This window comes from Hypomesus transpacificus, chromosome 1, assembly GCF_021917145.1.
Source record: "Hypomesus transpacificus isolate Combined female chromosome 1, fHypTra1, whole genome shotgun sequence".
Classification (NCBI taxonomy): Eukaryota; Metazoa; Chordata; class Actinopteri; order Osmeriformes; family Osmeridae; genus Hypomesus; species Hypomesus transpacificus.
Genome location: NC_061060.1, coordinates 10,016,239 through 10,042,015, shown reverse-complemented (window position 1 = coordinate 10,042,015; position 25,777 = coordinate 10,016,239). Strand labels below are relative to the sequence as shown.

At 42.2% G+C, this 25,777-nt stretch overlaps 3 protein-coding genes across 7 annotated transcripts; 1 reads left to right on the top strand and 2 right to left on the bottom strand.

Annotated features, from left to right (window-relative positions):
• Positions 1-37: 37 nt before the first annotated feature.
• On the bottom strand, positions 38-3,136 carry LOC124470140 (sorting nexin-12-like). Of its 3 annotated transcripts, XM_047023910.1 has the most exons (6): positions 2,924-3,136; positions 2,341-2,436; positions 2,104-2,228; positions 1,784-1,874; positions 1,291-1,301; positions 38-666 (listed from the first exon to the last, which is right to left on the bottom strand). In XM_047023910.1, the coding sequence occupies exons 1-5, from the start codon at positions 3,086-3,088 to the stop codon at positions 1,296-1,298; spliced, it is 483 nt and encodes a 160-aa protein (XP_046879866.1). In that variant the 5' UTR covers positions 3,089-3,136; the 3' UTR covers positions 38-666; positions 1,291-1,295. The 3 variants fall into 3 exon arrangements, with proteins under 3 accessions (XP_046879866.1, XP_046879858.1, XP_046879851.1); XM_047023902.1 differs by lacking the exon at positions 1,291-1,301 and having other exon boundaries at positions 38-663; XM_047023895.1 differs by lacking the exon at positions 1,291-1,301 and having other exon boundaries at positions 2,924-3,135.
• A 736-nt stretch (positions 3,137-3,872) lies between these two features.
• foxo4 (forkhead box O4) lies at positions 3,873-11,432 on the top strand. Of its 2 annotated transcripts, XM_047018726.1 has the most exons (4): positions 3,873-4,722; positions 5,547-6,074; positions 6,217-7,710; positions 7,884-11,432. In XM_047018726.1, exons 2-3 carry the CDS (start codon positions 5,643-5,645, stop codon positions 7,678-7,680), a joined length of 1,896 nt encoding a protein of 631 aa, XP_046874682.1. In that variant the 5' UTR covers positions 3,873-4,722; positions 5,547-5,642; the 3' UTR covers positions 7,681-7,710; positions 7,884-11,432. The 2 variants fall into 2 exon arrangements, with proteins under 2 accessions (XP_046874682.1, XP_046874673.1); XM_047018717.1 differs by having other exon boundaries at positions 3,873-6,074.
• A 2,195-nt stretch (positions 11,433-13,627) lies between these two features.
• On the bottom strand, positions 13,628-23,975 carry sesn4 (sestrin 4). 2 transcript variants are annotated; one of them, XM_047021087.1, is made up of 9 exons: positions 23,794-23,975; positions 18,209-18,409; positions 17,913-18,095; positions 17,463-17,708; positions 17,106-17,223; positions 16,879-17,003; positions 16,398-16,564; positions 16,092-16,236; positions 13,628-15,891 (listed from the first exon to the last, which is right to left on the bottom strand). In XM_047021087.1, the coding sequence occupies exons 1-9, from the start codon at positions 23,857-23,859 to the stop codon at positions 15,802-15,804; spliced, it is 1,341 nt and encodes a 446-aa protein (XP_046877043.1). In that variant the 5' UTR covers positions 23,860-23,975; the 3' UTR covers positions 13,628-15,801. The 2 variants fall into 2 exon arrangements, with proteins under 2 accessions (XP_046877043.1, XP_046877053.1); XM_047021097.1 differs by having other exon boundaries at positions 17,106-17,220.
• Positions 23,976-25,777: the final 1,802 nt, after the last annotated feature.

Genomic DNA, 25,777 nt, shown 5'->3' with positions numbered 1-25,777 from the left:
TGATCAAATACACATGAAAATATTGTAGACCCCCCCCCCCCCCCCCCCCCCCCAAAATAGTGTTGCTTAATCAGTCATAGACTAGGCAGGGGGTCAGGAAGACGTCACAATCACAGGGCAGCAGAGAAACGACTGTCTTTGGTGCTTTCTGGTGAAATGCATGGCTGAATAAGAGTCAATGGATGCACCTGAGGACCACCACATACCTTCTGAGAAACTTAAGACAACTTGTTTGTGTAGAAGCAAACTTTGTCTATTGTAGCAAGTGTCGATAGAGAGCGGTTTCCACACATTTTAGAAAGAGTTGAAGAGTAGCAACACGAGGTTTGGATGTCAGTGTCAAAAAAGACACTATGACATGTACAGTGAGCACAGGTTTCAGTTAAAGTCTGCATGCAAAAATCCCCCTTGATTGACAATGTATTCCCCTTTCCAGGCTACTGACCTAAGCTCTACACTCGATGAATATATTGCGGCAATTTCTTGGTTGATAGATAATAACAAGATATGTATATATTTACACAGTATTTACAGAGTTCAGACATATGCAGGCATTGAAGGAGAAGATGGTCACCTGCACCACAGGTTTTTGTAATTTAGTCAAACAGCCAGGGCTGGGTTGGAGGCTGGGCTGCATGCACCTCATCACTTTCATCACTGGCACTGCTTTAAAAACAAAAACAAACGACATGTAATTCACAGCCCAACATTGACATGTGCATACTTCAATTTTTGCTTCAAATGTACTCAATATATTTAAACTGAGGTACCTACACAGCAATAAACCAACATTTACATTTCTTATACAATTTCAGATGGGCTGATGAGTAACAAACCATCACAATGTTGATGCACATAGGTATTTTAACTCTACTGGTATAGTATAACCGCATCAGCATAATGCATGCCGTCTGAATACCATAATGACTTATGGGTCCCAGTCCTCTAGTTTGCCTTTGTGACCAGTTGTGGACAAGAGATAAAAAAAACAGCACAAGGATAACTTTAACTAATACGCAGTGATGATTCACCCATGCATGCCACACATACCAGAAGACACATAAAGTGAAATGCTGTTTAGTGTCACTACAAGGTCATCACTGACATCCTAGCTGAACAGCAATAAAGTAAAGCTGATACATCTCTGGAGACAATATAATTGAACACAACATTGTTAACCTCTGTCCCACCTGTATAAAATATTTGGTCACTATACAATGAACCATGCATTTGCATGTCAAAATGTATAACTATGGTATTAAATTAAATAATAAGCATAACAAAACTTACTTTATTCACACCTAAAAAAAAAGGCGGGGGGGGGGGAAACATTGTAAGACAAAAAAAAAACCTGTGATAAAGAATAGATTCTACACATCTCCTTTCCACTGCTAAATCATATTTCATAATTTAAGCAGATGGTCTGCCCTGCCCCCTGCTACATATTGAACTTGTACATCTTACATATAACATTCCAATAAATGACACATCAAACACACAACACACACACATTTGTTGAGAAAGGAGCATTATGTGCAGTTGATGTTATGCATAATAATATTTTCCACATGGTTCTGAGTAAATGTGTAAAATGTATAACTTTTTGAAACTGAGGTTAACCATGTTTTTATACATTATGAATATTTAAATTATTTAGTGTAAAAATATATGCTTTCTATTTGCAGAGAATGTATTAAAATAGGTTTATAGAAGCCACTGCCTTTCTGACACTTTAGAATCTCCCACCAAACCAGCCTCCCACCCAGCCCTCCTACTGGCGTACTTTTCCAGGAATGTAGTTGCGGTCAATGGACTCATCCTGCAGGAACATGTGGAGACAGCGTTCATTCTGGGCCAGGGGATGGCCTGCGATTCTGGTGAGAAATTATGAGATGCAGGGATAGCATGTATCATTAGCAAGCATGTGTCATCTGAGTATGATGTATGCAGAGTATCATCAACCCAATGGTGTTGAAGGAAGACTTGAGGTGAAGTGCTTTTAGATGGTGAGAAGTTAGGGAAAGGAACCCTAAGACCTTTCCCAGCTCCTCACTTAGTTTATGCTCATTTGCTAACCACATAACACACGGTAACTGTACAAACCTGTTGATAAACTGCTCCAGGCCTATTCTCCGCTCCTCGATGAAACCCTCCTCAAAGATACCCTCATCTCCTCGGAAGGGCAACTGTCTCTTCAGAGCTTTCCCAGGCAGAGGGGGTACCACAATCTATAGATAGCGCACAACTCGAGGCTCTGTAAAAATATGCCTTCATTGCATGTAATAATTGAGGTCCACACTGCTAGACCCTTTATCATCATGATTTTGCATGATCACCTACCTTACTATCTCGTTCCAGCTCATTTTTCAGCCACTCAAAATCGCTGTATCTTCTCCGTACACATGAATCCTTCAATTTAAAGATCGGTAGGTTTGTCTGTGGGGTAAAAAAAAGAGTAAGCATAAACTCAATATAATGATGATGCCGTTTGGTAACATGGGCGTACGACACAACTTAGTTATGTGATTCATGTGGTGATCACATCATCTCTTGTAGTTGTGAACAAATATTTGTGTATGTTCAAGCAATAATACAAATGAGACACATTGCTGAAAAAGGGATGAATTCGAATACATCATATGGTAAGACATACACCCAACCTTCTAGAATTGTAGTGGGTTGCATGCTATCTCACATTAGCAGATCTATAGATTTCGGTGCTTACCAAAGCACCTCTATGACAATAACATAGCAGACAGTACAATTTATTCAGTAGACAAAAGTGAGAAAAGCTATGCGGAAACGAGTGAGAACTGTCTAGACTTTACCTAAAAACCCCTCCCAACCACAGACCTCCCAACCCCAGTTCCAGTTGCGAGGCCTTGTGACACTCGTTGTGCTATTCCATCATGCTAACACTCACCCGCATTCGCACTTGGTATGTTGTGAATCGGTTCCGGCCGACCCCGACAGTTTGTGGGTCATAAACATCAATTTCGAGAAAATTGCTCGGGGGACCATAAGCATCTGTAAGATCCTGAGGTTTGGAGTTTAATCGGCGAGTATCTGCTACTGTAGGGTCGGACATTTTCGGTTTCAGTTGACGTTAATCTCTAAACGATTGCACTCGGGAAGCGTCCTCCTTCTTCAGCCAATCGAAGCAGAGTATATTAAGATCCCACCCACTCGAAGAAACAGAGTGTACTTCTTTCATCGTAGCAAAACAAGTGTGCATTGTCCAGTTAGGTTAGCCTACTTGAAACAAAACATTAGAATAAAGTTTTGTGTGTAGTTTTGATTACTTGATCTTATTAATACTTAAAATGAACAAATTACAACACATTAATATTTGAGTGTTAGTATCGTAGTACATTATCTTTTAGATTTAGGGTTAAACTGACATGTCACCCAAACAAATAATCAGTGGAAAATGTCCTATGGTGGATGATGAAAAAGTTATATATTTTATACAAATATCTACAATGGGAATATACATGATGATAAAGAAAGCCATTCAGAATTCATAACGGAATTAAAGGTGTCATTAATCTAATTTATTAGACGAGACCCATCTACCACAGAATGTTCAGTCTGTCGTTTGTGACATCCACTTTCCTTTTCTCAGACAGGCAAAAAGAAGAAAAGGATTGCATTGGACTTCCACCAGCAAGGGAACAGAAATGTGTAGCTTTGAACACTTAGGACACTATTACGTAATCATAATGCAGATTATCACCTAAGCACTGTAAATCTTGCCTGAGTCCGTAAATTGTTTGTGTATTGTGTATTGTTTGTGCTGTACAGTATTAAAACCTTGTGTTGCACTTATCACATCATGTCTGACTTCAATTCCCAGCATTCCTCCATACGCAAGCGCAGAGTGTGTCGTCTGGCAGTGGTAAACAGACGTCAGAAGGGAGTCTTCGCCTCGAGTCAAAACAAAGCAAAACAAAACAAAAAAGATCTACTGTTAATTAATATTTGGACATTTACATTATCTATAACTCAGATAAAACATATTATTTAATCTCTCGGATGTTGGAAAGAGGGGATTTTAACCGTTTTTACGACTTTTTAAAGGATTTTAAACTCCGAAATAACTGGAGTTAGCCAGCTCGGCTATCACGCTATTTCAAAACTACGTCGGGGAGTTCCTGAGGTGTTCGCGAGTGGATTTAAAGAGTTTGTGGACTACGCCTTTTGCTTTATATATAGTTTTTACGGAACAAGGAGAACTGATACAAATCAGCTACATTTGGAAAGTGCGAGCATCGTGTGCTGCCGCTGCGGCGTGTCGAGAAACATGGCAGATGGTGACACGCGCTTGCCCACAATGTGGAGGAGCGTACAAACCTGAATCAGTAAAACAGACTTCTCATCTATTATTTCTCTTTTGCTTTTATAATATATCCGCATGATCAAACCGTTACAGAAGTGTTAACTCTTGCCATATTTGTTGACTAAATAGTAAAGTGAAACACAGGGGTCTAAAAGCCTGTTGTTAGGCTACTGTTTCGACACATTTGAGCAGTTCCTAAAGCATTGCATCGATAATCATTTAATAATTGTACATGTGAAATCTTAATTCTTTATTCTATTGCTCAGGTGTTTTAACGTAGATGTTTTAATTTGAATGAATTAGGTAACGTTAGTGTTAACTCGATTATTTTAAGAAGCGGGAGGTCTTCGTGCGCAGAAGCGAGACTGCACGTTGTTTACAGGGTAAGACTGAAGCCATGTAAATCACTCTTTTTTTGAAGTGACCCACTGTAGTAATCCAAATTTGTTTGGTTTTTATCTAAACTTTGTTGAGATGTCTAGATGGTTTGAGAGAACTTTTGAACAATGGTCTGAAACGTTTATCCAGCCATTTATTTGATATTCATTGCTGAATAACCACCATTTATATCTAGCATTTAGTTGCCTTTTATGATCCCAATTACCAGATATTTCTCTTTAATTTGTAACGTGACAAAGTTAAACAAAAACGTGTTATGTTATTAACTCATAATAGCGCTCCTCAGAAACGCTTTGCCATTATTATAGTCAGTGGAGCATCAGATGGGTTGGTCATTCATTGCAATTTTCAATCCTGATGTTTAGATGTGCATGCATGTTCTGCTCCCTTTGTTCTTTTTTAAACAAAGGAACCCACATTCTGGCTCTCTATGTACTTGCTCTATGTAAATCGGAAGGTTTATGATAGTTACTATTAAGGAGATTATTTGGGTCCCCTAATCTCCAATCTCAGGATTAACTGAAGCTATTGGTGTATCCAGATTATTGAGTCCATCTTCTCCCCCAATAGTAGACTTCAGACTGTGTTATTTAGCAACAAATGAAATCTGTATGTATTGAAAAACATCTATATTTAGAAACAAAATTAGACCAATGTGAAGTTGCAATCTGAGTCTTAATTTGTTATGAAATTGGCCCACGTGCTCAACCAGGCTTGTGCTGAAGCACGTGCCCTGGTCACCTCACTTTAGACACTTTTTGGTCTTAATTTTAATATTATTTTATTTTATTATCTACCGCATAACCAGATTTTCCAGTTGTACCTTTGTGGTACTTTATTTATTGTTGCCACTTCGGAAATACAACTGCTCTTCAAGGAGAAAATTCTTGACCTAAACATCACAATGGAAGAATCATCAGTACCCCCGATTGACCCAGATTTTGAGCCGCAGAGCAGACCTAGGTCGTGCACATGGCCGCTCCCGAGACCCGACATCTCAGCTGTCAAATCGGAGGGGGCAGACGGTACTGAATCGGCTGCTGGAACCCCGCCTGCTGACGAAGATAAGCAGGAGCCTCAGCAAATCACATCCGAGCCTGAGAAAGTCACAGTGTCTGAGGGAGGAGTCTTAGCTGGAGGGGGTGGGGCGACACCTAGAAAGGGATCATCACGTCGGAATGCATGGGGGAATCAGTCTTATGCTGATCTGATCAGTCAGGCAATTGAGAACTCGCCTGAAAAGCGCCTTACCTTGGCGCAGATCTATGATTGGATGGTGAAAACTGTGCCTTACTTCAAAGATAAAGGAGACAGCAACAGCTCTGCAGGATGGAAGGTAAAATAACCAAATAATTCTTAAAATTCGTTACATATTTGCACCGTTTGCACATATTATTCAATGTTACCACCTTGCTATTTAAACTAAATACATTTGTACATTTTTCTCTCTTTCCTATTGATCCCTTCTATCGATTTAGAATTCAATTCGGCACAATTTATCACTCCACAACAAGTTTTTGAGGGTGCATAATGAGTCCACAGGCAAAAGCTCTTGGTGGATGCTCAACCCAGAGGGGGGTAAGACTGGAAAAGCTCCCCGCCGCCGAGCCGCCTCCATGGACAACAGCAGCAAACTGCTAAAGAGTCGAATGAGGGCCAAGCAGACCAAGAAGCAGGCAGTGGCAGCAGGGCTAGGGGGGCACAGTGGGGCCTTGCAGGGGGATGGAGGCACAGGGTCTGGGGGCGCCGATAGTCCCAGCTCCTCCCAGCAGTTCCCTAAATGGGGCAGCCCATCATCCCGTGGCAGCCTTGACGATTCTGACATGTGGACCAGTTTCCGTCCGAGAACCAGCTCTAATGCCAGCACTCTGAGTGGCCGTTTGTCCCCAATCGCCCCCGGACAAGAGGATGAAGATGACCTGCCAGAGGAGGGCCTTCTAGGGAGCTACACCACAGGCAGTCTGCCCCCCACCCTCACAGAAACCCTCATGGAGGAGCTGGACTTGATAGATGGACTTACACTGATGACCGCACAGCAAGGAGGTGCTAGTCCCAGCACAGCCCCACCAGCCCCCCCCACCCCACTTCCCTCTGCTGCTACTCTTCTGCCTCGGGGCTCCAGTTTCCCCTCCTTCCGCCAGATGCAGCCAGCCAACCTCCCCCAGGCCCCCACCCAGCCTGGGGTGCAATCCTCCATCTCACAGTGTGGGAGCAATAACTCTAAGCCCTCAAATTTTGGTAACTCTCTTTTCAATCCAATACCCAGTCCTGGCTCCCGTGGGACTGGTCACTATGGCACTCATGTACCCTCCAGCCTTGAGGCGCTGCTCACGTCTGATTCTCCACCTCCTAGTGATGTCATGATGACTCAGGTAGACCCGCTGATGCCTAGTCCTGGTGGGGTGGGACTGATGGGTTTGGGGGGAGGCATGGTAGGAGGTCGGCCCAAGCAGAACCAGTTGTTGTTGAGTAAGGGACTTGAGCCAAACACGGTGGCATCCATGGGTCTGCAGTCTCAGCTGCAGTCCCAGCACCATCACCAGCAGCATCACCATCACTCTCAGCTGGGCCTGGGCATGATCCTGTCTGGCATGACCCATGAATCTTCACAGCTCTCTGCCCTCAAAGCCCAGCACACACAGGGGCCAGGAGTGGGGCTTCACCACGGAGGGGGCATCTCAGCCAACTCTGGTGGGGGTCTCCAGGGATTGAGTCAGTTTGGGACTCCTTACTTCCTGTCCAGCCAGGATCGCCTGCCCACAGACTTGGACATTGATATGTTCACAGAAAACCTGGATTGTGACGTGGACTACATCATCAACAGCGACCTCATGGATGGAGAAAGCATTGACTTCAACTTTGACCCCATAGTGCCAGGCGGACAGGGCTACAATGGCCCGGCAACCACACAGAGCTCTGCCCATAACTGGGTGCCTAGCTAACTCCCCAGTGAACCACGTTGTTTTAGCCAGGTAAATTGATTCATTTGTATTCAACACTTTGCATAGTTCCCTTGTCCTTTACAAACACCTTTACATTTGTTATAGACCCAATAATCTGTCACAATAATATGCATTTTCTCATTTGTGTTTATTAGTAAATGAGAATACCTTAAAATAACAGTTTCTGACCATTTCCATTGCAGGAGAGGATTCCAAACTCGGCCTCGTCCACAGCAAAAAACACGCCCCAGTAAATTTTTCCTCCTCTCATCCTGATTGGCTGATGATCCAAAGCTATTTTTAAATTTAAGTTGTACTTTTGAATCTCCTTTGGATTTAAAGACAAAACCAGACCTCATCCATGTCATGTGCCAATACGTGTGGAGGGCCAGGGAGGGAACACTATGCACCCAAACTTGATCTCAGTAACACTTAAGCACATTTTTTGCTATTTTCACTTTTTGAATGAATTATTATTTTTCGTCAGAAATGTGTGACAGATAGATATGATGGAGTGAAAAAGCACAATTAACAACTCCAATATATCTGGAGTTAATATTACAACTATCATAACACCAAAATAGCTTTAGAATTGATATATGGTACCCCTCTCATCCCAATGATGTCTGGAAGATGGAACTATCTGGAGAAATGGCCAGTTTTCTGTTTAACTGTAGTTGGTAAACAATTGTAGATTTGAATATAACATACTTTTTAAAAAGACTGCTGTGTGGGTGTTTATGCAGGAAACGTTTGTACTTACACTCCACTGTGCAGTTCCCAGAGACTGTACAATGCAGCTGGACTACTCCCCTTAAGCATCCCACTGTGACATGGACATAGGCAGATGGGGTTTCTCAAGTTCATCAACGACTTGATTTAAGAATGCATGGTGATTCAAATTTTGTTTACGCAAGTTGATCCATCTGTGCGTATGGTTAGTTTGTTGGTACGAGATGCATGTTTTTTCTTCTCATTTAAGATATGCATACTGCGAGTTATTAGTTAGAGGAGAATTTAGGGATTCAACAGTATGGGGTGATTGTATGAAATGCATTTACAGTTTGGCATTCAGTACTGAGTGTGTGCTCATGAGCAGAGTAGAGGTCACTTTGGTTTAATGTTTATCTCCCGATGTGCATTTACACTAACATAATGAAGAAATGTGATTTTGGAATATTTCCAGAAGGGCATTCAAATGGAATTGTATTTGCCAACAAATCATTTTTGGCAAGGTGTTATGAGAAAGTAAGCAGGATACCTCCGCTGCCAGATGGGCCATCTGATGTCTTTGCAGAGCTTTTGTACGTCTCTGAAAGCACACAGGTTGGAAATTATATTCCTACAGATGCAGCTCCCTCACTCAGAGCTGTGAAAGGAGAGGGAGTCCAATTAAGGTTAAATCATTTCATCAGAATCGGCTGTATACATGGCTGTGTGTCAACACACATAACATGCTATGCAAAATCAATCAGGAGAACTAGACAAAATCTTGAAGGACATTGTAAAGATCACTTCTTGAAGGGTTTTGCTTTTTAATGTTTTTTTTGGTATGTTGTATCCCCATAATATAGGGATATAGGGGCTTCATGTGAGAAGATTGTCTCATAGATTACACTTTGTTATACAATACTAACAGTTGTTTTATGAAATTAATACAATGTGTGAGACGTTAAGAAATGAATATATTTGACTATAGTTTTAATATACAATTTAGAGGGAGGCTATAAGTGAAATGTTAATGATATAAATATATTACTAATCAGAAACCTTTTTTTTTTTTTCTCCATTGGAAAGAACAATTTCAGATAATCTTTAACGGTCATTTTCTATATATTCTTTTATTTTTGTAAAAGACGAGATGCATGTAGATTTTATACATAACCAAAGGAACACTAAGAATTGCATGGCAGATGGGGAGTGCTTGGGACAAAATGATTTCAGTGTAGATAAGCGTAAGAGCCTGTCTTATAACATTGGAGATGAAACAAATGCAGGTGAGGCTAAGTACATGTATACTTGACCAGCATAACAAAAATGTTATCCAAATTGATTTGCCATTTGGTTCTTTTGACTTTACTGTTGTAAAATGGTCAAGTCAAACCCAAGTGAAACACCCAAGTGAAAATAACCTGTGCTTGGAACTTACACGACAGAGAACATTTATCCCTCTGTCCGCCAAGCAGTAAAGACGAATTCTCATCTCAGACAAGATGTGAAATTGATTAATTCTCAGGGTCATTAAAAAGAATATCAATGGAAAGATAATGGCAACCTCCTTATTGGAGTAATCAGATAATCATGAGAAAAGCAATATTTATTTTAGTTCATTTCTCTGGTGAAACACAAGACTGGAAACCAACAGCCCCTAGTTTTCTGTTGATTTGCTGATGATGTGACAAAGACTTGGATTGGAGTCACATGAGTGAGTTATAATTAACAGGTATTCATATTTTGTTTCACACAACAGTAAACAAGAGCTCAGTAGTCATGTATATCATAACAGTAGTATTGTCTAAGGTTGTTAAACTGCCAATATTGAACACTATAGCATGTAACTTGGTAGCAAGATGCAGATGTCATTTTCATGTAGTTTTTTGATTATAATGTGTTTGTGTTAGGCTGAAGTTTATATTTAATTATTTGTTTATTACAGAGGTTTTTTTTATAATTGAAAGTGTTGTTTGTGTTTACCAGACTTTTATTTAGAATTGCATCCCCACAGTCAGACATCTTAACTCATATTTTTTACTTTAAATGGAAAACATGAGTTGAATTTGTATAAAGCACTCTGTTCTCAAAAAAAAATGGTGCTTAATGTCATAACCAACATACCTTAAGAGGGCCATAATGCAACTGATGTATGAACAGCTTTCAGGGCCTTGAATAATTTGTGTACAGCAGTGTAAGGATATCTTGAATGGTTACAATAGTAGTTGTGTATGATAAACACTTCTCATTTTCTTTTATATGTTATTTTCCCCAAACATTGTCACTTAAAGAATAGGTTTATATGACCAATTGTGGAATACCAAGTCGTTTTCAGGTATTCTCATAAGGTATGAAATCTTTTTTCTTCATTCTCCCCACTTTTGTAAACCAGATCCACAGTTTTCTGTGCTTTTGCAGAGAATTAGATTTTCTATTTTGCTACAGCTCTTTTGTAGATGTTCTCTCATTCGCTTTCGTTCTCTGACTCTTATAATCAGTTGGATTGAAGTGGCTGTGTGACTTGTCTGATTAAATCAGAGTGGTGCGTGATTTGAAGAGTACAGGTTATGGAGGACCCCTTCCCTTCCCTTCCACTACCCAGAAACAGTATTTGTAGGGCCATGCCTTGAACTCTACAGGAATCACCACACCCTACTAAAATGGAATGGAATTGTTAACATTGTTTCCCCCAATCTATGTAATCATAACTGTCTTTATATTTCTTTCTTCTATTTCTGTACTACTCATTTTCTTATAATTAAAAGTAGCAGTTAGTTATGTTTCTTATTTTAAAATAAAAATTGCCCCACTTAATACAGTATTTTAGTATGTGGACAGTTTTTTTTTTTTTTCTTGTTTGGTTGGGTGGGAGGGGCTGGGATTGATGAGTTGAATATGAGTTGAATATGTGTTGATTAATTTTTGAAAAATTCTCTAATTAAATGTATTCCCTAATCTGACTTTACATATTGTAAAGTCAGCCAGAGATGACAGTGAACGCAGCTCAGGACAGTCAAAATAAACCTAATCTGTTAAACTAACTTGGTCCAGTCATTATTTTAAGACTTTCTGATGTTTTTTAGTTGTATAAGCTTTCAGAACACAATAGGCCTATTTACATAACCCTGATTGGAATTTTCCTCTGGACATCAATAAAGTTATCTATCTAGATTGGCCAATGGCTTAGTAATGCACGGCTCTAGAAATCAAAAAGCGAATATTGAACGTTGTCTTGTTCAGTTGACTGTTACCTTCATGGTTAGAAATTTAGCCGGTTACTAGGGGTGGGAATATTTTGGTACCTCACGATTCGATTCTTGGGGTCACGATTCGGTTACAAGTCGATTCACAATTTTTATCAAATTTCGATTCAATATATGCCTACACATTTTTTTTTAAGAAAAAAAACAACAACTAGAAAATCACTTTTAAATTTGTGAATCGCTAGAAGACTGAATCAAGATTCATATGTGAATCGATTTTTTCCCCACCCCTACTAGGTAGTGTGCTTGTATGGATATGGACACCTTAAGGAGCCCAGCTTTTTGTTTGGGGAAAAAGCACATTGCCGTCACACTGTTAGCCTGGCTGATACATATGAAGACCGTTCATCAAAGGCCTGTCTAAACATCATCTACAGAGTTAGTTCACAAACCCCAATATTGAATATTGAGTTGATATTAAGTTGATATTAAGTTTACATTGTATTGTTGTCTGAGCAACTTATTGAAGGGTGATTGAAGGGTGATGGGGAGGAAGGGTGGGTGGAGGGTTGAAGGGATGGTTTAGTCAGGGCACCCCCCCTCCCTCCTTTTTTTGAAAACCCCCCAAATAACACTGTTTCGCTGCGATGTGTTGCGATGGTTTCCTTTCCATGTGGATGGTAGAAAGATCTCAGATGGCGGTGGTGTGGGCTGTTGCCCCACACGCTGCTGGTCGTCCTGAATCTGCAGTAAGTCCAGGCCGAAACACACAGTCTGAACCACTGATACAACGCTTTGAAAACGAATCATCTTTTATATCACAACCCTATTATACCATCTCTGGCATGGTCGGGTTTGTCGGTCACATTTTTAACCCTTAAGCGAATGTTCATATACCTTCATTAAAGTGTGAATAGTTGGATAGTGTTATCCAGCATCTGTGAAATCCTGCAAAAACGACTGTGGTGCCGTTTAATATACTTTACCAATTGACCCTGCCAATTAGCAGTGAAATTAGCAGTGTCAAAAAGCCACTATTATAAAGACGCTATATCGACGCTTAAAGCGTTTCATTTCGACACTTAAAGGTGGGATTCAAAGCCTAATAGAGTTTATGCGCGAGTATTCCTCTGGAAAAGGGCACCTTATTTATATTTTCATGCACTATTACAAGAAAGTTGTGCTTTCTCTGATCTCATGCACGGCTTTGCGGGCTATTAATTATTTTAGGAAACACAATATTAACTGTTTGCCACTGGAGGGCACACGTGTTGAATTAAAGTCTCGAAAGGTCGTTGTTCAATTGACCTAGTTACTATTTCTACTAGGTCCTAGTATATCAAAATGAATATCTAACTACGCTCAAATGACCATGGTGTTTGCACACGTTACATGGTTGCGTGGTGGGGTTTTATGTTATGTGGTTGGATCATGGTTCAGTAAACTCAGGCATAACAAAAATAATTGTGGAATACATTTTTGCCTCATATAGATGTGTATGCAAATAATGCAATGTATCTGTTTTGATTATTTTTCTGCAACAACAATCTAAGAAAAAAGTCTGTCAAGTTCTTACTTTACGAAGACATACAATATACACATATTGTGCTAATAAACTATCCATTGCATAATTCAAAAGTCTTATATAGTGCAACAGCATCATTTCTAATGTACATGTCTTAGTAACGATATCATGTGTGTGGGGCTTTGAATCAGGGGGACTTGGCTGAGCAACAAGATGTAATTAATAATGATTGCAAACCTGCTCAAATCACCCCACCATCTGTTAATTCTCATCTTGCATAGGCTAGCAAGTCCACCACTGGTACCAATGAATCAATCCATTGATTAGTTAAGACTGGGTAAAATGACTACCATTGGTTTCCTTGAAAACATGTATTTACTATACTCAAACAAGAAATCTTTATTATTTACAGGTAAAAAACTAGTTATCAAATGTACTAAACTCATTTGTATTGACCATCTGTGTCACCATTGTAAATAAACCATTATAAAAATGACAACGACAAAGATAGATAGAACATCTTTATAGAAAAAATAAGTTTTCACATTTTCAAAAACATTTTTTTGCTGTTTTCACAATTTAAATTTTTTTGTGTTTATTTTACTGTCCATTCATTTACGTGGTAAATATTGAACAACTGTAACATCCATCTTTTGTGTCAGTGGCTCTCAGTAAGTTCCGTGGGCTGGTGAGCAGAAAGCTTCAGACAAGTGCTCAGATCCATCGGGAGCCAGAGCCTGTCTCACATCTGTCCATCTGGGATTGTTCCGACCAAGTCTTGAGTGTCCACAGAACAGGTCAAAAAAGTGACTATCCACCAAACCCAGAGTACTCAGAGTGGCCCACTCCAGCACTACTCTGGTTTGACTTAAAGGCACCTGCGCAAAATCACCTTTGCAGTTGTTGATTTGCACTTTCTTTCCTCTACCCATCCTGTAATTTCAATCTCTCTCGACTTTCAAAAATGTTCAGGATGCAGTGCAACAAGCAGGATTTAGCAGCGAACCAAAAAGCAACATAACAAAGGGACTGAACAATCATAGTACTATAGGCAAAGTTGACAAAAACAAAAAGAAAAGACAAAAACAACAAAGGCAAAACGACAAAAACATTCTAGGTTGCAGTACCAACATTGTTCTGATCTGCAAATTGTACCATGAATATATACTTGGTTATCACCTTCCAGAAATCAGATCATATAAACTCACCAAGTAAAGAAATTGACATAGACCTGCTTTCAGCATGCATCAGATCTTAAATGTACCACCAATCACATTCGACCCTCTAAATATCCACCATAGTATCATACATGTGTATGGGATTTTACACCTCAGATGTTTGGGAAAAGTGCAGATCTTGTAGCTTTTTTTGTGTGTGTGGCATTATACCACTCAACCATCAAATGATATCCCATAATGTATCACTGCTGTATTATAGATTGTTGAAATTAGTGGTCATCTTTAAATGGAAATTCTTTCATTTGATCTACACTAAAGCACATTCATGTACAACAGATGATTGAAAATGGTCTGAGCTTATTCCTCACTCTTAACTGTGCCAGTTAATGTTATACTAAAGTTTTAATCAGTTTGGGGAAATAGTCCTGACAATGACAGACCTGTCACACACATCCAAGACGAGACTTCAGTTCAACCAGTCTGGGGTTGTTCTCTGAAAACATGTTCAGCTCCTGGCAAAGTCAAGCTGTATGATATATTATCTTCAATAGAACTACACATATTGTCTAGACATCTGGGGGAGACTATAAGAAACTAAGTTTACTAAATGGAGGCCAGTCCATCTCTAGCCATTTGTGTCAAACACCATACAGTGGACAAGAAAGGCTTCGACCAATGTTTTGTCGGTCTGCATCTCTACCACTGAGCTTACCTTGCGCTATTGTATAAATATATAAAGTTAAAAAGTGCTTATTAAAAAGGAACTATAGTTGTGTGATATCTAACAGCAGTGTTTGTTCTTGAACTTTCAGCACTGACATGAAACAGTCTGAACACACCTACCTACCTACCTTCAACCAACACTGACTTGGACAAAACATCTTATGGCCATCTCTCCCAAAACATTCATTCAACCCAATAAAAAAAGGATGAACAGTTTGTTTTAAACAACAAAAACAAGAGAAAGAAGAAAAGAATGATGGACCAACCAAAAGGGAGTATTATGTTGGCCGCAGGTAACTAACTTCTTGCTACATTTCAGAGATGCTGCTTTCGTCACAGTCAACAAAGTTTGGAGACAAACAATACATTAATAAAAGTGAAAATAATATCTATAATGATAATAATACAATTGCACGTTAAATATTGAGCCGAGATGTTGGATTTGGAGGACAATATAGAATGAAAGCGTAGCAGTCATCCGAGGAGAGAGAGGAGCAGGGTAGGATGGTTTGGAGCATTTTGACTTTGGCAAGGAGCTTTCACTGCAGTGTGAGAAACTCACCACACAAATACATCTTACGGATACATTCTCTAATTTTTTTTTTCGTTACTTTTTACAGAGAATAAGCCAAAATAACGGCACATTTTCTAGACAAGAGTATTGCATGCTCCTCTTCCCTCCGGTAACAGTGTCTCTCTGCTATCTATGGACTCCTCCTTTAGCCTCCTAGCTTGGTCTTCCTGTACCACTGGCCATGGTGGCCTTGTGTGAGCCCAGCTCCTAGGCTATCATGTACTGTGTGATGGCTCTGAGGGCATAGAGCAGCTCCGCCTGCAGCCGGGCCTCCATGATCAGCAGGTTCACATGGATCTGGAGGAAGAAGGGCAGGCCGTTAGAGACAGTGGAAATGAACGGAAGATTGGGTTGAAACTAGAAAACACAACGGCCCCTATGTCTCTGATCTAAAAGGCAACAATAAGTGTAGGCTGTACACAATCGTTTTGACAGAGCCGCAGTGTGTGTGTGGTGGGGGTATGGAGGCTGTTCAGGTGTGGTCATGTCATACGGACCCTTTCTGAAGGTTTGAGCATGGCCCAGGGCAGGGGGCACAGAGGGGACTTGGTTGCATCAGGGCAGCAGGCCACAGCTTTGATGTAGAGCTTCAGCTCCCTGGCCAGCAGGTGATTCACTTCCCCGTAGTCATAGTCATCATATCTGCGTGCGTTCAAAGTACACGTTAAAAGTAAAGCGACAATGGAAACAAATGGATAGTCCTGACAATGAATGTCAATACCAATCATAGTCCTGAAATCCAGTAGCAAGCAATGGTTTGATGTGCTGTTACAGTGTTACTGCAGGAGTTGGCATCTTCTCACCTAATCCCCAGCATGCAGTGGATGTAGTTCCAGATGGCTCTTTTCAGGTCCGGGCCGTGGGACGAGGGAAGCGTTGTGACGCTGCGGAAGCGATCATCCAGCAGGTGACCGATGTCGGAATACAGACGGTTGACCAATGAGAAGCCGTGATCCTCCCACGAATAGTCCTGCATACGCCACACACACCATAAAAACACCGTTATTCCATCACTGGTCTACAGCGTCTCGACTTTCTTCTAGTTCACTTAAGTCTGCAATAGAACAGTCTCGGTCAACAAAAGCCGTTTGTGATTTCAGACAATAGTTAGCGCAGACTGGGACCTGGCTCATAGTATGAAAGTCAATGCTGTGACTATCTACAGAGCCACTGACATTAGATGCAGGACAGGATCTTCACTTCAAATCAAGATGATTTACAAGTCTGTGTTGACAAGGACACCTGACACCCCCCAGTAGGATGTCCCAGATGTGCCGCTCTCACCTGCACCCTGAACACCTGGAAGTGGTCCTCCTCTCGCCGGGCAAACTCCTGGTAGCCAAAGTCTGGGTCTGTGATGAAGCGTGAGGGGTCTGCAGAGCAGGACAACTCCTCCTCTTCCTCCATATCTGAGGGCAGGAGCAAGGTAGAGGAGGCATGTTAGTCCAGCTTCACACATGACACCATTTTATATGTTTGTGTGTGGGGTGTGTGTGTGTGTGCGTGCGTGCCTGCTTGTTGGGGTGTCTGGGGTTGCATGAGTCGCTCCTCTCTCCTCTCCTTCTCCTCCTGGGATTTCTGGATCTTCTCTTTCAAACCCAACATCTCACTGCTGGAGTCCAGGGACTGCTAACACACACAGAGAGCAGTGAGGATTGGATATGGGGAAGTAAATAAAAACACAGCCATTATCAAGGGGAGGAAAACGTGAAGAAGAATCCTTCACAATAAGATGCGAAACCGTGAAGGAGAACCCTTCACAATAAGGGGGAAACCGTGAAGGAGAACCCTTCACAATAAGGGGGAAACCGTGAAGAAGAATCCTTCACAATAAGGAGGAAAACGTTGGGTCAGCGAAAACCACGTACCCGTCGCCGGGTGACCTGCCCTGAGGGCGGCGTGAGAGAAGCAGGCACGTTGGCGTTTCCGTTGGCGGCGTCCGAGAGACAGTAGCCCGGCGGCGTGCCGTTGGAGCCTCGGGGGAGAGGGGCAGGGTCCACGTCAGAGCCGGAGCCGAACACGAAGCTGCAGAGGGCGTGGCAGTGGGCCAGGAGCACCACGGCCTGCACCAGCTCAGCCAGAGACCAGCACTGCTCCCCCGGCTTCAGCAGGGCCTGCAGGGGCAACAGCACATGGCACAGTGAGCCTCTGTTCTCCACACACAGTCAACTGGGGGAGAAGCATCCCCCAACACCTGAGCTGGTATAGATCATCAGAAACAACATTTCATACAACAAGTGGATGATGTTCTGCAGCAGGGCTGAGTGCCCAAGGGGCGGTGGGCTCCAGGGCGTTAGGGAGGGCTGTTGGGACTCTACCTGGATGTGAGAGCAGGATGTGAGCCAGGGCTGGTGGGCCAGCACTTTGTTGATGTGGTCGAGGTGTCGCAGGCGTGGGGGGGCCGCCTCTAGACCCTGCAGCCACTGGGGGTCCCCCCCCACCCTCAGGAACTGGGCAGAGTGCAGGGACACCAGGTAGCTGCAATGATGTCGCGCTGCAGCCTACAGGACGGGACGGGTGGGGAAAACGTGCATTTTACATTGCATGCAAGTAATTATGCGAGTTAGTGAAGTTGAGTGATTGACTGTGTGTGTGTGTTGTCCAGTCCTCCTACCATGATGGCGATGTAGTGGCGGTACTGCAGGGGCAGGGGTCCGTCCATGTGCAGGATGTAGTGCTGTGTTCTGAGGAAGCTCTCCAGGTACTGTGGGTGAGAGGCCATCTGCTGCCACACAGCATCCACACTCCCCCTGTTGGCCAGAGCCTTCATGTACAGCAACGACGCCCGCTCCTTTTCAACGTTCACCTTCAACACCTGCAGACGGGGGGGGGGGGGGGGGGGGGGGGGGACAGTCAGACGGGTATGGAACGCAGAACCCCGGGGGAGCTTTTGCTGAGGGCAAACTGAGAGAGGTGGAGCGGCGTGAGGTACCGACGGCACGGTCGTGTGCATCACAAGACTTGTTTTGGAGTCACTTCAAATGTTTAATCTCCTAACTGGAGCCGGAGAAGACATACTGTCACTTCTCTGTGACAGCCACAGGCTGGGCTGCACTGCACTCCTCACATTACTCTCTCTCTCTGACAAACACAGGCTCTCTATGGGATCCCAGGCTCTACAGGACAGCTAAATGCATTCACACTGTCACACTGCAGGTCAGAGGTGAGTTACATTTGAATAAAATGCAATGGTTGATGAAGCACAAATCTACATGATAATACAGTGACTAACTAGTATGAAACAACTAGGCCAGAGGTCCTACCAACATATGCACACATACAATTGAAGTGAGCTGACAAACAAGAGTACAAAGAACTGAGAGAAGAAGAAATGTTGGATCTACAGAACTTGGAGGCCCCTCTGAGGGAAGCTGTCCAACCGCCCACTGGCCTGAAGGAGGAGACCAAACACAGCAGCCAAAGAAGCAGACACTAGGCTTAGTGGACCGGGAAGCCAATAGCCAAAAGCAACAGACCCAGGGAGAGAGAGGGAGGGGATGGGAAGGGGAAAGGTGGGGGGATATGGGGGTTGAGAGGAAGATGGAGAGAGAGAGAGAGAGAGAGAGAGAGAGAGAGAGAGAGAGAGAGAGAGAGAGAGAGAGAGAGAGAGAGAGAGAGAGAGAGAGAGAGAGGAGAGAGAGAGAGAGAGAGAGAGAGAGAGAGAGAGAGAGAGAGAGAGAGAGAGAGAGAGAGAGAGAGAGAGAGAGAGAGAGAGGAGGGAGGGCTCCCTGTTCTGCTCTGAGAAGCAGTCATTTATTACAACCCTCTTTCATTGCGTCTCATTCAATGGCTTCTAGGAAAAGGTGTTGGCACCGCAAGCCTGAGTTTGGACACCACTCGGCTGCATTTGTAATATGAGAGGGGCCCTGGCTGCTCTCCTCACCTCCCTGCCAGGGGGGTCACAGAGCTGCTGGCAGGCAGGCAGGCAGACACACAGGGGCTGGTGGGGGCTGGTGCTCTCTTCTGATGGCTGTGTTAAATGGGCTTCTCATAACAACGGTACTGTACAACCTTATGTCAGAGGGTCACATGTGGTGACAAGGATGGCTACTCATCTCAATCTCTTACCTAACAGGATCTGTTGTTTGGATCTAGCACAGTGTCCCTTTTCCCCCAGTAGGTGGCTTAACTCTTCCTTGTCACCCACATACCTCCATGTAGAGAGATATAGTAGACTCTGATGTAGAGTTACAGGCAAAGACCCTGACCTACATTTCTCTATCAAGGAACACGGGAATTCTACTCTCAGGGACGTTTGGCACAGGTGCCTGTCACTCAATTCATATTTACATGTGTTGGCACATTTACATCTTGGGTTTGTGGGCTCTGTGGCCTTCTTGGTCCCAAAGAACCCTGGTGGTTTTTCTAACTTTCAAACAAAAGGCCAAGGGTATTTCACAACCAATCTGGAACCATTGACACTTGAAACGACTTGGGATTTTTGTTTCTTTCTGAAACAAACAGACCTAATGTAGGAATAACCTAAAACAAAGTCTTGTGTCTCATCGTCAGGTCCAACAAGCCGGCTGAGGGAGTTTCCAGAACACGAAGGAGGAACGATACTGCTCTGACCGTACTTGAACCCCTCACCATTCCTGTGCAGAACGTTCACACTCCCGTCCCCACTCCCCTGTAAATAGATCACATTTCAGCAGGACTTGATAACCAGGCCTCACACCCCACCTTGGTTGTGACCCAGAAAAACAGCCTGGCAGCAGCAGCACCACCACAGTAAAGACAAACATCAGAGACACACAGAGGAGTACAGTACCTCACCCCAGATCAGTCACCAGTTAACGGATTGCTTAAGACGTCACAGGTCAATTTCTGCCACAGCAACTCCCCAATACTCATAAGGCTGTAGGACCAACTGTGGACTAGGAAGAGGTTAGAAACTGGCGTGGTCTGAAGACCAGGACTTAAGTGCCTCTGTGCCACTCATCTGGATTAACCTCCATCAAAGCATCAAATCTTTACCTTGTGGTGTGTTGTAATCAAGAGTCATTCTTAAAAAAAAACAACACAAAAAACATGTTTGGACATGTTCCTTTAGAAGGAGAAACAAGTAGGACTAGTCAAAGTGAAAACAGGAACCAACGTTGTTCAAAACCATCAGAAATGACACCATCTGTGTGCTATGCCAAATCTGCTGACGGACAAACATGTTGTCGACAAAGATCAAATTATTTAGCATGACTTCCTTTCTTGAAATAACCTCCTCTGTTAGGTTAGCTCTGGTCTCTGAAGAAAATAACCATCTCGTCAGCCCATGTCGAGGGTACAATCATTTGAGATGCAAAGGCTTTGGCAATCTAACGCACCCTCCCTGCTTGTCTCCACTGCACAGGGGCAGCCATTTGTTTATTGTAAGCTAAACACAACGCAGGCTTTCTATGCAAAAGAGAAAACGAGAATGGCAGGGGGTAGAAAAGGAAATAGGAGATGACACGTTGAAAGGCTTTGGTAAGAGGACAAACAAACAGCAGTCCACAAATGGTGAAGTGTGAAAGACAGGAAATGAAAGGTGCACTTTGCAGAGGCCAGAGACAGCAGAGGAGAACAAAGAGAACTCGAGAAATGATGCCAGTCGTTTGTGTCCAAGGGTAAATGTGTCAGAGTGAGGGAGGGGATGAGGGGGAGAGGAGGTGGGCTGCATGGGGGCTGGGCTGCAGACGGGCGGATAGGAGGAGGCAAGGGATATTCAATCTGCATTCCGAGTAGGCCTGAAGGGGTCCGTCCTTGTCACGCGCTAGTGTCCTCCTCCTGATGATGGCCATAACCAACACACCCGTCCCTCTTCACCGGAAAAACAAGAGGCCGGACAGCCAGACCCCTTTTTTGGCTCTGCAACCTGAACCCAGGGAGGAGTGCAAAACAACCAGCTGCAGTCCAAAGGGGAAGGGGAGAGTGAACTGGATAGGACTGCATACACACAACTACAACACACTACCCCAAGCTGTAGATGGTGACAAATGGGTATACACACAACCCAGCTTTGCAGAGCAAATAGGTAAGTAAGCTGGGGCCACATAGGCTAAGGCCTTACCGCAGGGGCCTGGGTTCGAGTAGTCTGGACCATTTCCTGCATTTCCTGCCCCCCCCCCTCTCTCCACCCTGCATTTCCTGTAATTCTTCACTATCTATCCAAATAAAGCAGAAATGCCCTAAAATATTGTCTTTTTTTCTCTTTTCTATGGGTCGGTAGGCAAAGCTTGGTGACATGTCAGCAATGCATATCGCTTGAGAGGCAGACTGACAAATGTACACACACACCCTAAAGAATAAAAGCAGGACTGACAAGTTACACAAGAGATCATGGTTACTTTATTTGCTTTGCTTGTCAGTTCACTTATGGTTTGCTGGTATCTTTATGTGTAAGAGAAAAGCATTCAATCTGATGTAAGGGTTTCTCTGAACTAAACTAAGGCATGTGATGGAAATGGTTCATTTGTGCATGCCTAGTGATAAGAATGCACTTGAACGTCTGCCATTTATCTATGGTACTGTTATTGACAGAAGGGGCCAAGGGGAGCAACAGTCAGAAGGAGGGGGCATCTAATTTGGGCAAGTGTGAGAAGTTCATATACTTGCATGAGTTTATTTGTCTATTTGACTCTGCACATTCATAGAAAACTCAACAATGAGATGGTGCATTATTAACAGTTGGCTTCTCACAGTACGTCAGACTGAGTATTACAACAGGAATTCTCGAGACAGAAAAATGTTCTGGTAAACATGAGAAGATATTGTTCGTTCTTTAACATTTTATCGTTGAGGGCATAGGCTTATACATTAATCTCAATTCAAGAGCTATTCATAGCAGTATCTTATAATAGGCTGTTCACAAGCCCAAAGGCACATCTGACATTAATTAATAAATGGCATTTATGATTTTAAACTATAGCCGGGCAATGGTATGTCATTGCTAACTTAAAGACAAGCTGGTGATCAGGAGTTAATGCATGGTATATCGGTGACATTATCACTGATCACATTCCTCCATTGTTCCACTTCTATGTTGAATTGCAGTAAACAAGTTGCGCTAAATGCAATGCCCCCTTTCGGTTGCAAAAAGAAGTACAGCACAGGGAAGAGAAAAACAACTTTGATTGGCAGTGCACCCAGCATCACTGCACACAAAGAGGACTGAATCTTGACGTAAAAAGGAAATACAAGACAAGTCATAAACATTTATGCTGCATGGGACATGAGCGAATTGGAGAGTCTCCTTGATGCAAACAAATTACTGCCACCACGGACTCATATTGTCTATGATCTCAGATCATTCGTTGCATTCTTTGTTACCACCGTGAGATTTGAGAGACTGTGATAGTGTTAAATTTACTGACACTACATTAGTACATAGTTTCCTGAAATGATGTCATTACTGCAATAAGACAATGCGTAGGCTGAATTTTATGAACGATGTTAAGGATAAGCATGCACAAAACAATATTAGCTAGGTAGTTCCAGTTATTGCAGACTGCCCACACATAAGTAGCTTGCAAATATTTTCGTTTTTTGCATGAGACTCGACATATCTTGTCAGGCGACCTCTAAATACGTACACACAGATTCCCTTCTTTGTTTAGTCTGATTTAAATTAGCTAGTGAACTAGCCAGCAATGCATGAAGCTACCCAACAAGCTCTTTGTCACAGTCTAAAGTTGGACCTCAGAACTGTTTGAAACTATCGAGCTAGCTTGCTAAAACTAGGGTATGGGGGCTAATGTACATTTCAAATAACACTATAAGTCGTTGGTAGGTGGCAACATGCTTGTTCTCTCTCAAGCGAGCTGCCACATCAAACTTGAATTTCAGCAACTGTCATTTAGCTAGCTAACATTACGTCCATTAACTAGCTAGCAAGAAAATATATACACGTTAGCTAGTTAGCTTGCTGATTAGCAAGTTAGTTAACCAAGTGGCTGAGTTAGTCTCGAGCTTCCTTTCTCTAAACGTTAGAGTTAGCTGGATAGTTTTGAAAAGTCAACAAGATCAAATATTATATTAAGGTCGGCTTATAGTAATTATTTACAATCACATCAAATTATTTTGAGGAAACAAATCCGCCTCAAGTTTTACACAGCAGAACAAATGAATGAATGTCAGACATAGACAAGATCACTAGCTTAGCCGATTTTCTGAAGTTAGTGTTAAGATACCTGGCAGTACAGATAAGTCAAGAAAACGTGTTACCTGTTTCTGAACGCGTTGACATTGATGTCCGAGGGGATAATCCATTTTTTTCGTGCAGATGATCATTTTTTATTATTATCTAGTGCATGAATGCGGTTCTGTCTCTCTTCAAGTCTGCCCAACCAGCTAACAAAGCAGAGCCGCTTTCTACAAGTCAGGAGAAACGGATGAGACTGAGCGCACTGACAGATCCAGTTGCAGCGTACCCAATCAAATCCTTGAGGGGCGGAGCAAGAAACTGGGGGTTGTGTGAAAAACAAATTTTGTAGGCTATCCATTGTATGGCTAGTTTAATGAACGTGTACGTGATTCTGTAAACCACAAACTTGTACTTATTTATTTCATGTGGATAAGGTGGCAAATTCAAGCAATCCCTTGAATTATCACAGAACTATTTTGTTCTTAAATGCTGAAAACGATGCCCTTCTTTTAGATCAGTTAGTTCTGCACAGAGCCAGACTTGGGGTGAAAACAAAGCCTATACAGTGAAGTATGCAGTTGATATATAAATAAACGTAGAATTTATTTGAGGTCAATACATACTTTAGAAAGAAGTCCAATGCTGCAGAAGAACCTTCAATATAATCATAATATGAATTATGTCAAAACAATCTAACTTGAATCGATAAACTTAGTAGCCCCTTCGCTAAGAAGTAGCTGTGATTGTACAAAGCCTCGGGGAAGGTACAGAAAAGTATGAACAGGCAAAAACAAAAGACAGGTTAATCCATTCATTGCTTGATAATAAATCACAACATTAAATCTCCTTTTGTGGCGCTGTTAGCAGGAACCTGAGGAAACTACAACCGGCTCACTTCTGCGGCCTTTCTGTATTTTCACTAAGCTGATCTGACAGCTTTACACTGATGACTGGCGTACTTCTTCAAGGAGACCACAGTATCTTTTGGGTTATATAAATAATTAGATTACCTATTTCAAAAGCCAAATATATATTATACCACAACAATGATAAACATTTTATAGCAGGTGACTGGTTAATTAACATGATGTTTTAAGTATAATAAGAAATTGTTGCTTCCATGTCAGAATTTCATTTTAATAAAGACTTTAAAAAGACTTGACATATTTGACATATTTATAAACTCTGTTTCTGAGATGTGGTTTAGTCAAGGCCCTGCTAATGGCCCCTCCTCTTTCTGGGGTCTACAAATAAACAAGTATCACTGCACTCACCATGTGATACCCACACAAATAGCTTTTCCATTTGGACTGAGATTTAATTGACCTTCTGTCCCTTGTTATTTTCTATTTGGACTAATTCAATTCCAACTTTTTTGAATGAAAAGGTCCTTTGTCCAGCAACTGAAATCTGAGCATCATCCTATTACGTCTTTCTAAATCAGAATGTTTTCGTTTTATCTGAAGACAAACATCCACTTTTTTGCTTTGTCTTCAGAAACATACACAGACACACTCCCATTTAATTCCTCCTATTGGTAAAATAGTTGGAAAACCATGCAGGGTAAAACCTGTTGTAGGCAATATGTTTGGATAGTAGACAGTATGTGGTAGGTATGTCACTGGACTAAACCCCCAGTTAAAAATAGTGTCCTTTGTACTACTGAATTCAAATAAATGAAGGATAACAAATAAATAAGTATGCAGATGCAACATGAAATATTAAGAGTTACTCCTGCATGGTGCCTTTGTGTTCTGGAGGGCTGTGGCATTCCTACATATATTTACAAAAACATGAGAAATGCCACTCATTGGAATTGTTTTGGTCTTTATACTCTCATCTGGCAGAACAAGTAGTTCATTCAGAGTTGGGAAGTGTATCGGGGTTTATAATCCATGAGTTAGTCATCTGTGCTGGGAGTCAACTACTCTCCAGTGAATGGTGAGGGAGATGCAGTTGTACACTATACTGAAACCAGCCTTCAGTCACTGTAACTTTGGTTCCAAGGGGAGAAGGGACTAGTTGATCAGCTCTAAAACTGTTCAACACATCCAAACACAAGGG

Excerpts from the sequence above, each read along its gene's own strand:
- sesn4 (XM_047021087.1), bottom strand. The coding sequence starts at position 23,859 with ATGATCATCTGCACGAAAAAAATGGATTATCCCCTCGGACATCAATGT. Across the intron at positions 17,709-17,912 it reads CATCCTGCTCTCACATCCAG|GCCCTGCTGAAGCCGGGGGA; the intron begins GTAGAGTCCCAA and ends TTGCCCCTGCAG. Across the intron at positions 15,892-16,091 it reads TGCTCAAACCTTCAGAAAGG|ATCCATGTGAACCTGCTGAT; the intron begins GTCCGTATGACA and ends TTCTTCCTCCAG.
- foxo4 (XM_047018726.1), top strand. The coding sequence starts at position 5,643 with ATGGAAGAATCATCAGTACCCCCGATTGACCCAGATTTTGAGCCGCAG. Across the intron at positions 6,075-6,216 it reads ACAGCTCTGCAGGATGGAAG|AATTCAATTCGGCACAATTT; the intron begins GTAAAATAACCA and ends CTATCGATTTAG.
- LOC124470140 (XM_047023895.1), bottom strand. The coding sequence starts at position 3,088 with ATGTCCGACCCTACAGTAGCAGATACTCGCCGATTAAACTCCAAACCT. Across the intron at positions 2,229-2,340 it reads AGCTGGAACGAGATAGTAAG|ATTGTGGTACCCCCTCTGCC; the intron begins GTAGGTGATCAT and ends CGCTATCTATAG. Across the intron at positions 1,875-2,103 it reads CTGGAGCAGTTTATCAACAG|AATCGCAGGCCATCCCCTGG; the intron begins GTTTGTACAGTT and ends ATTTCTCACCAG.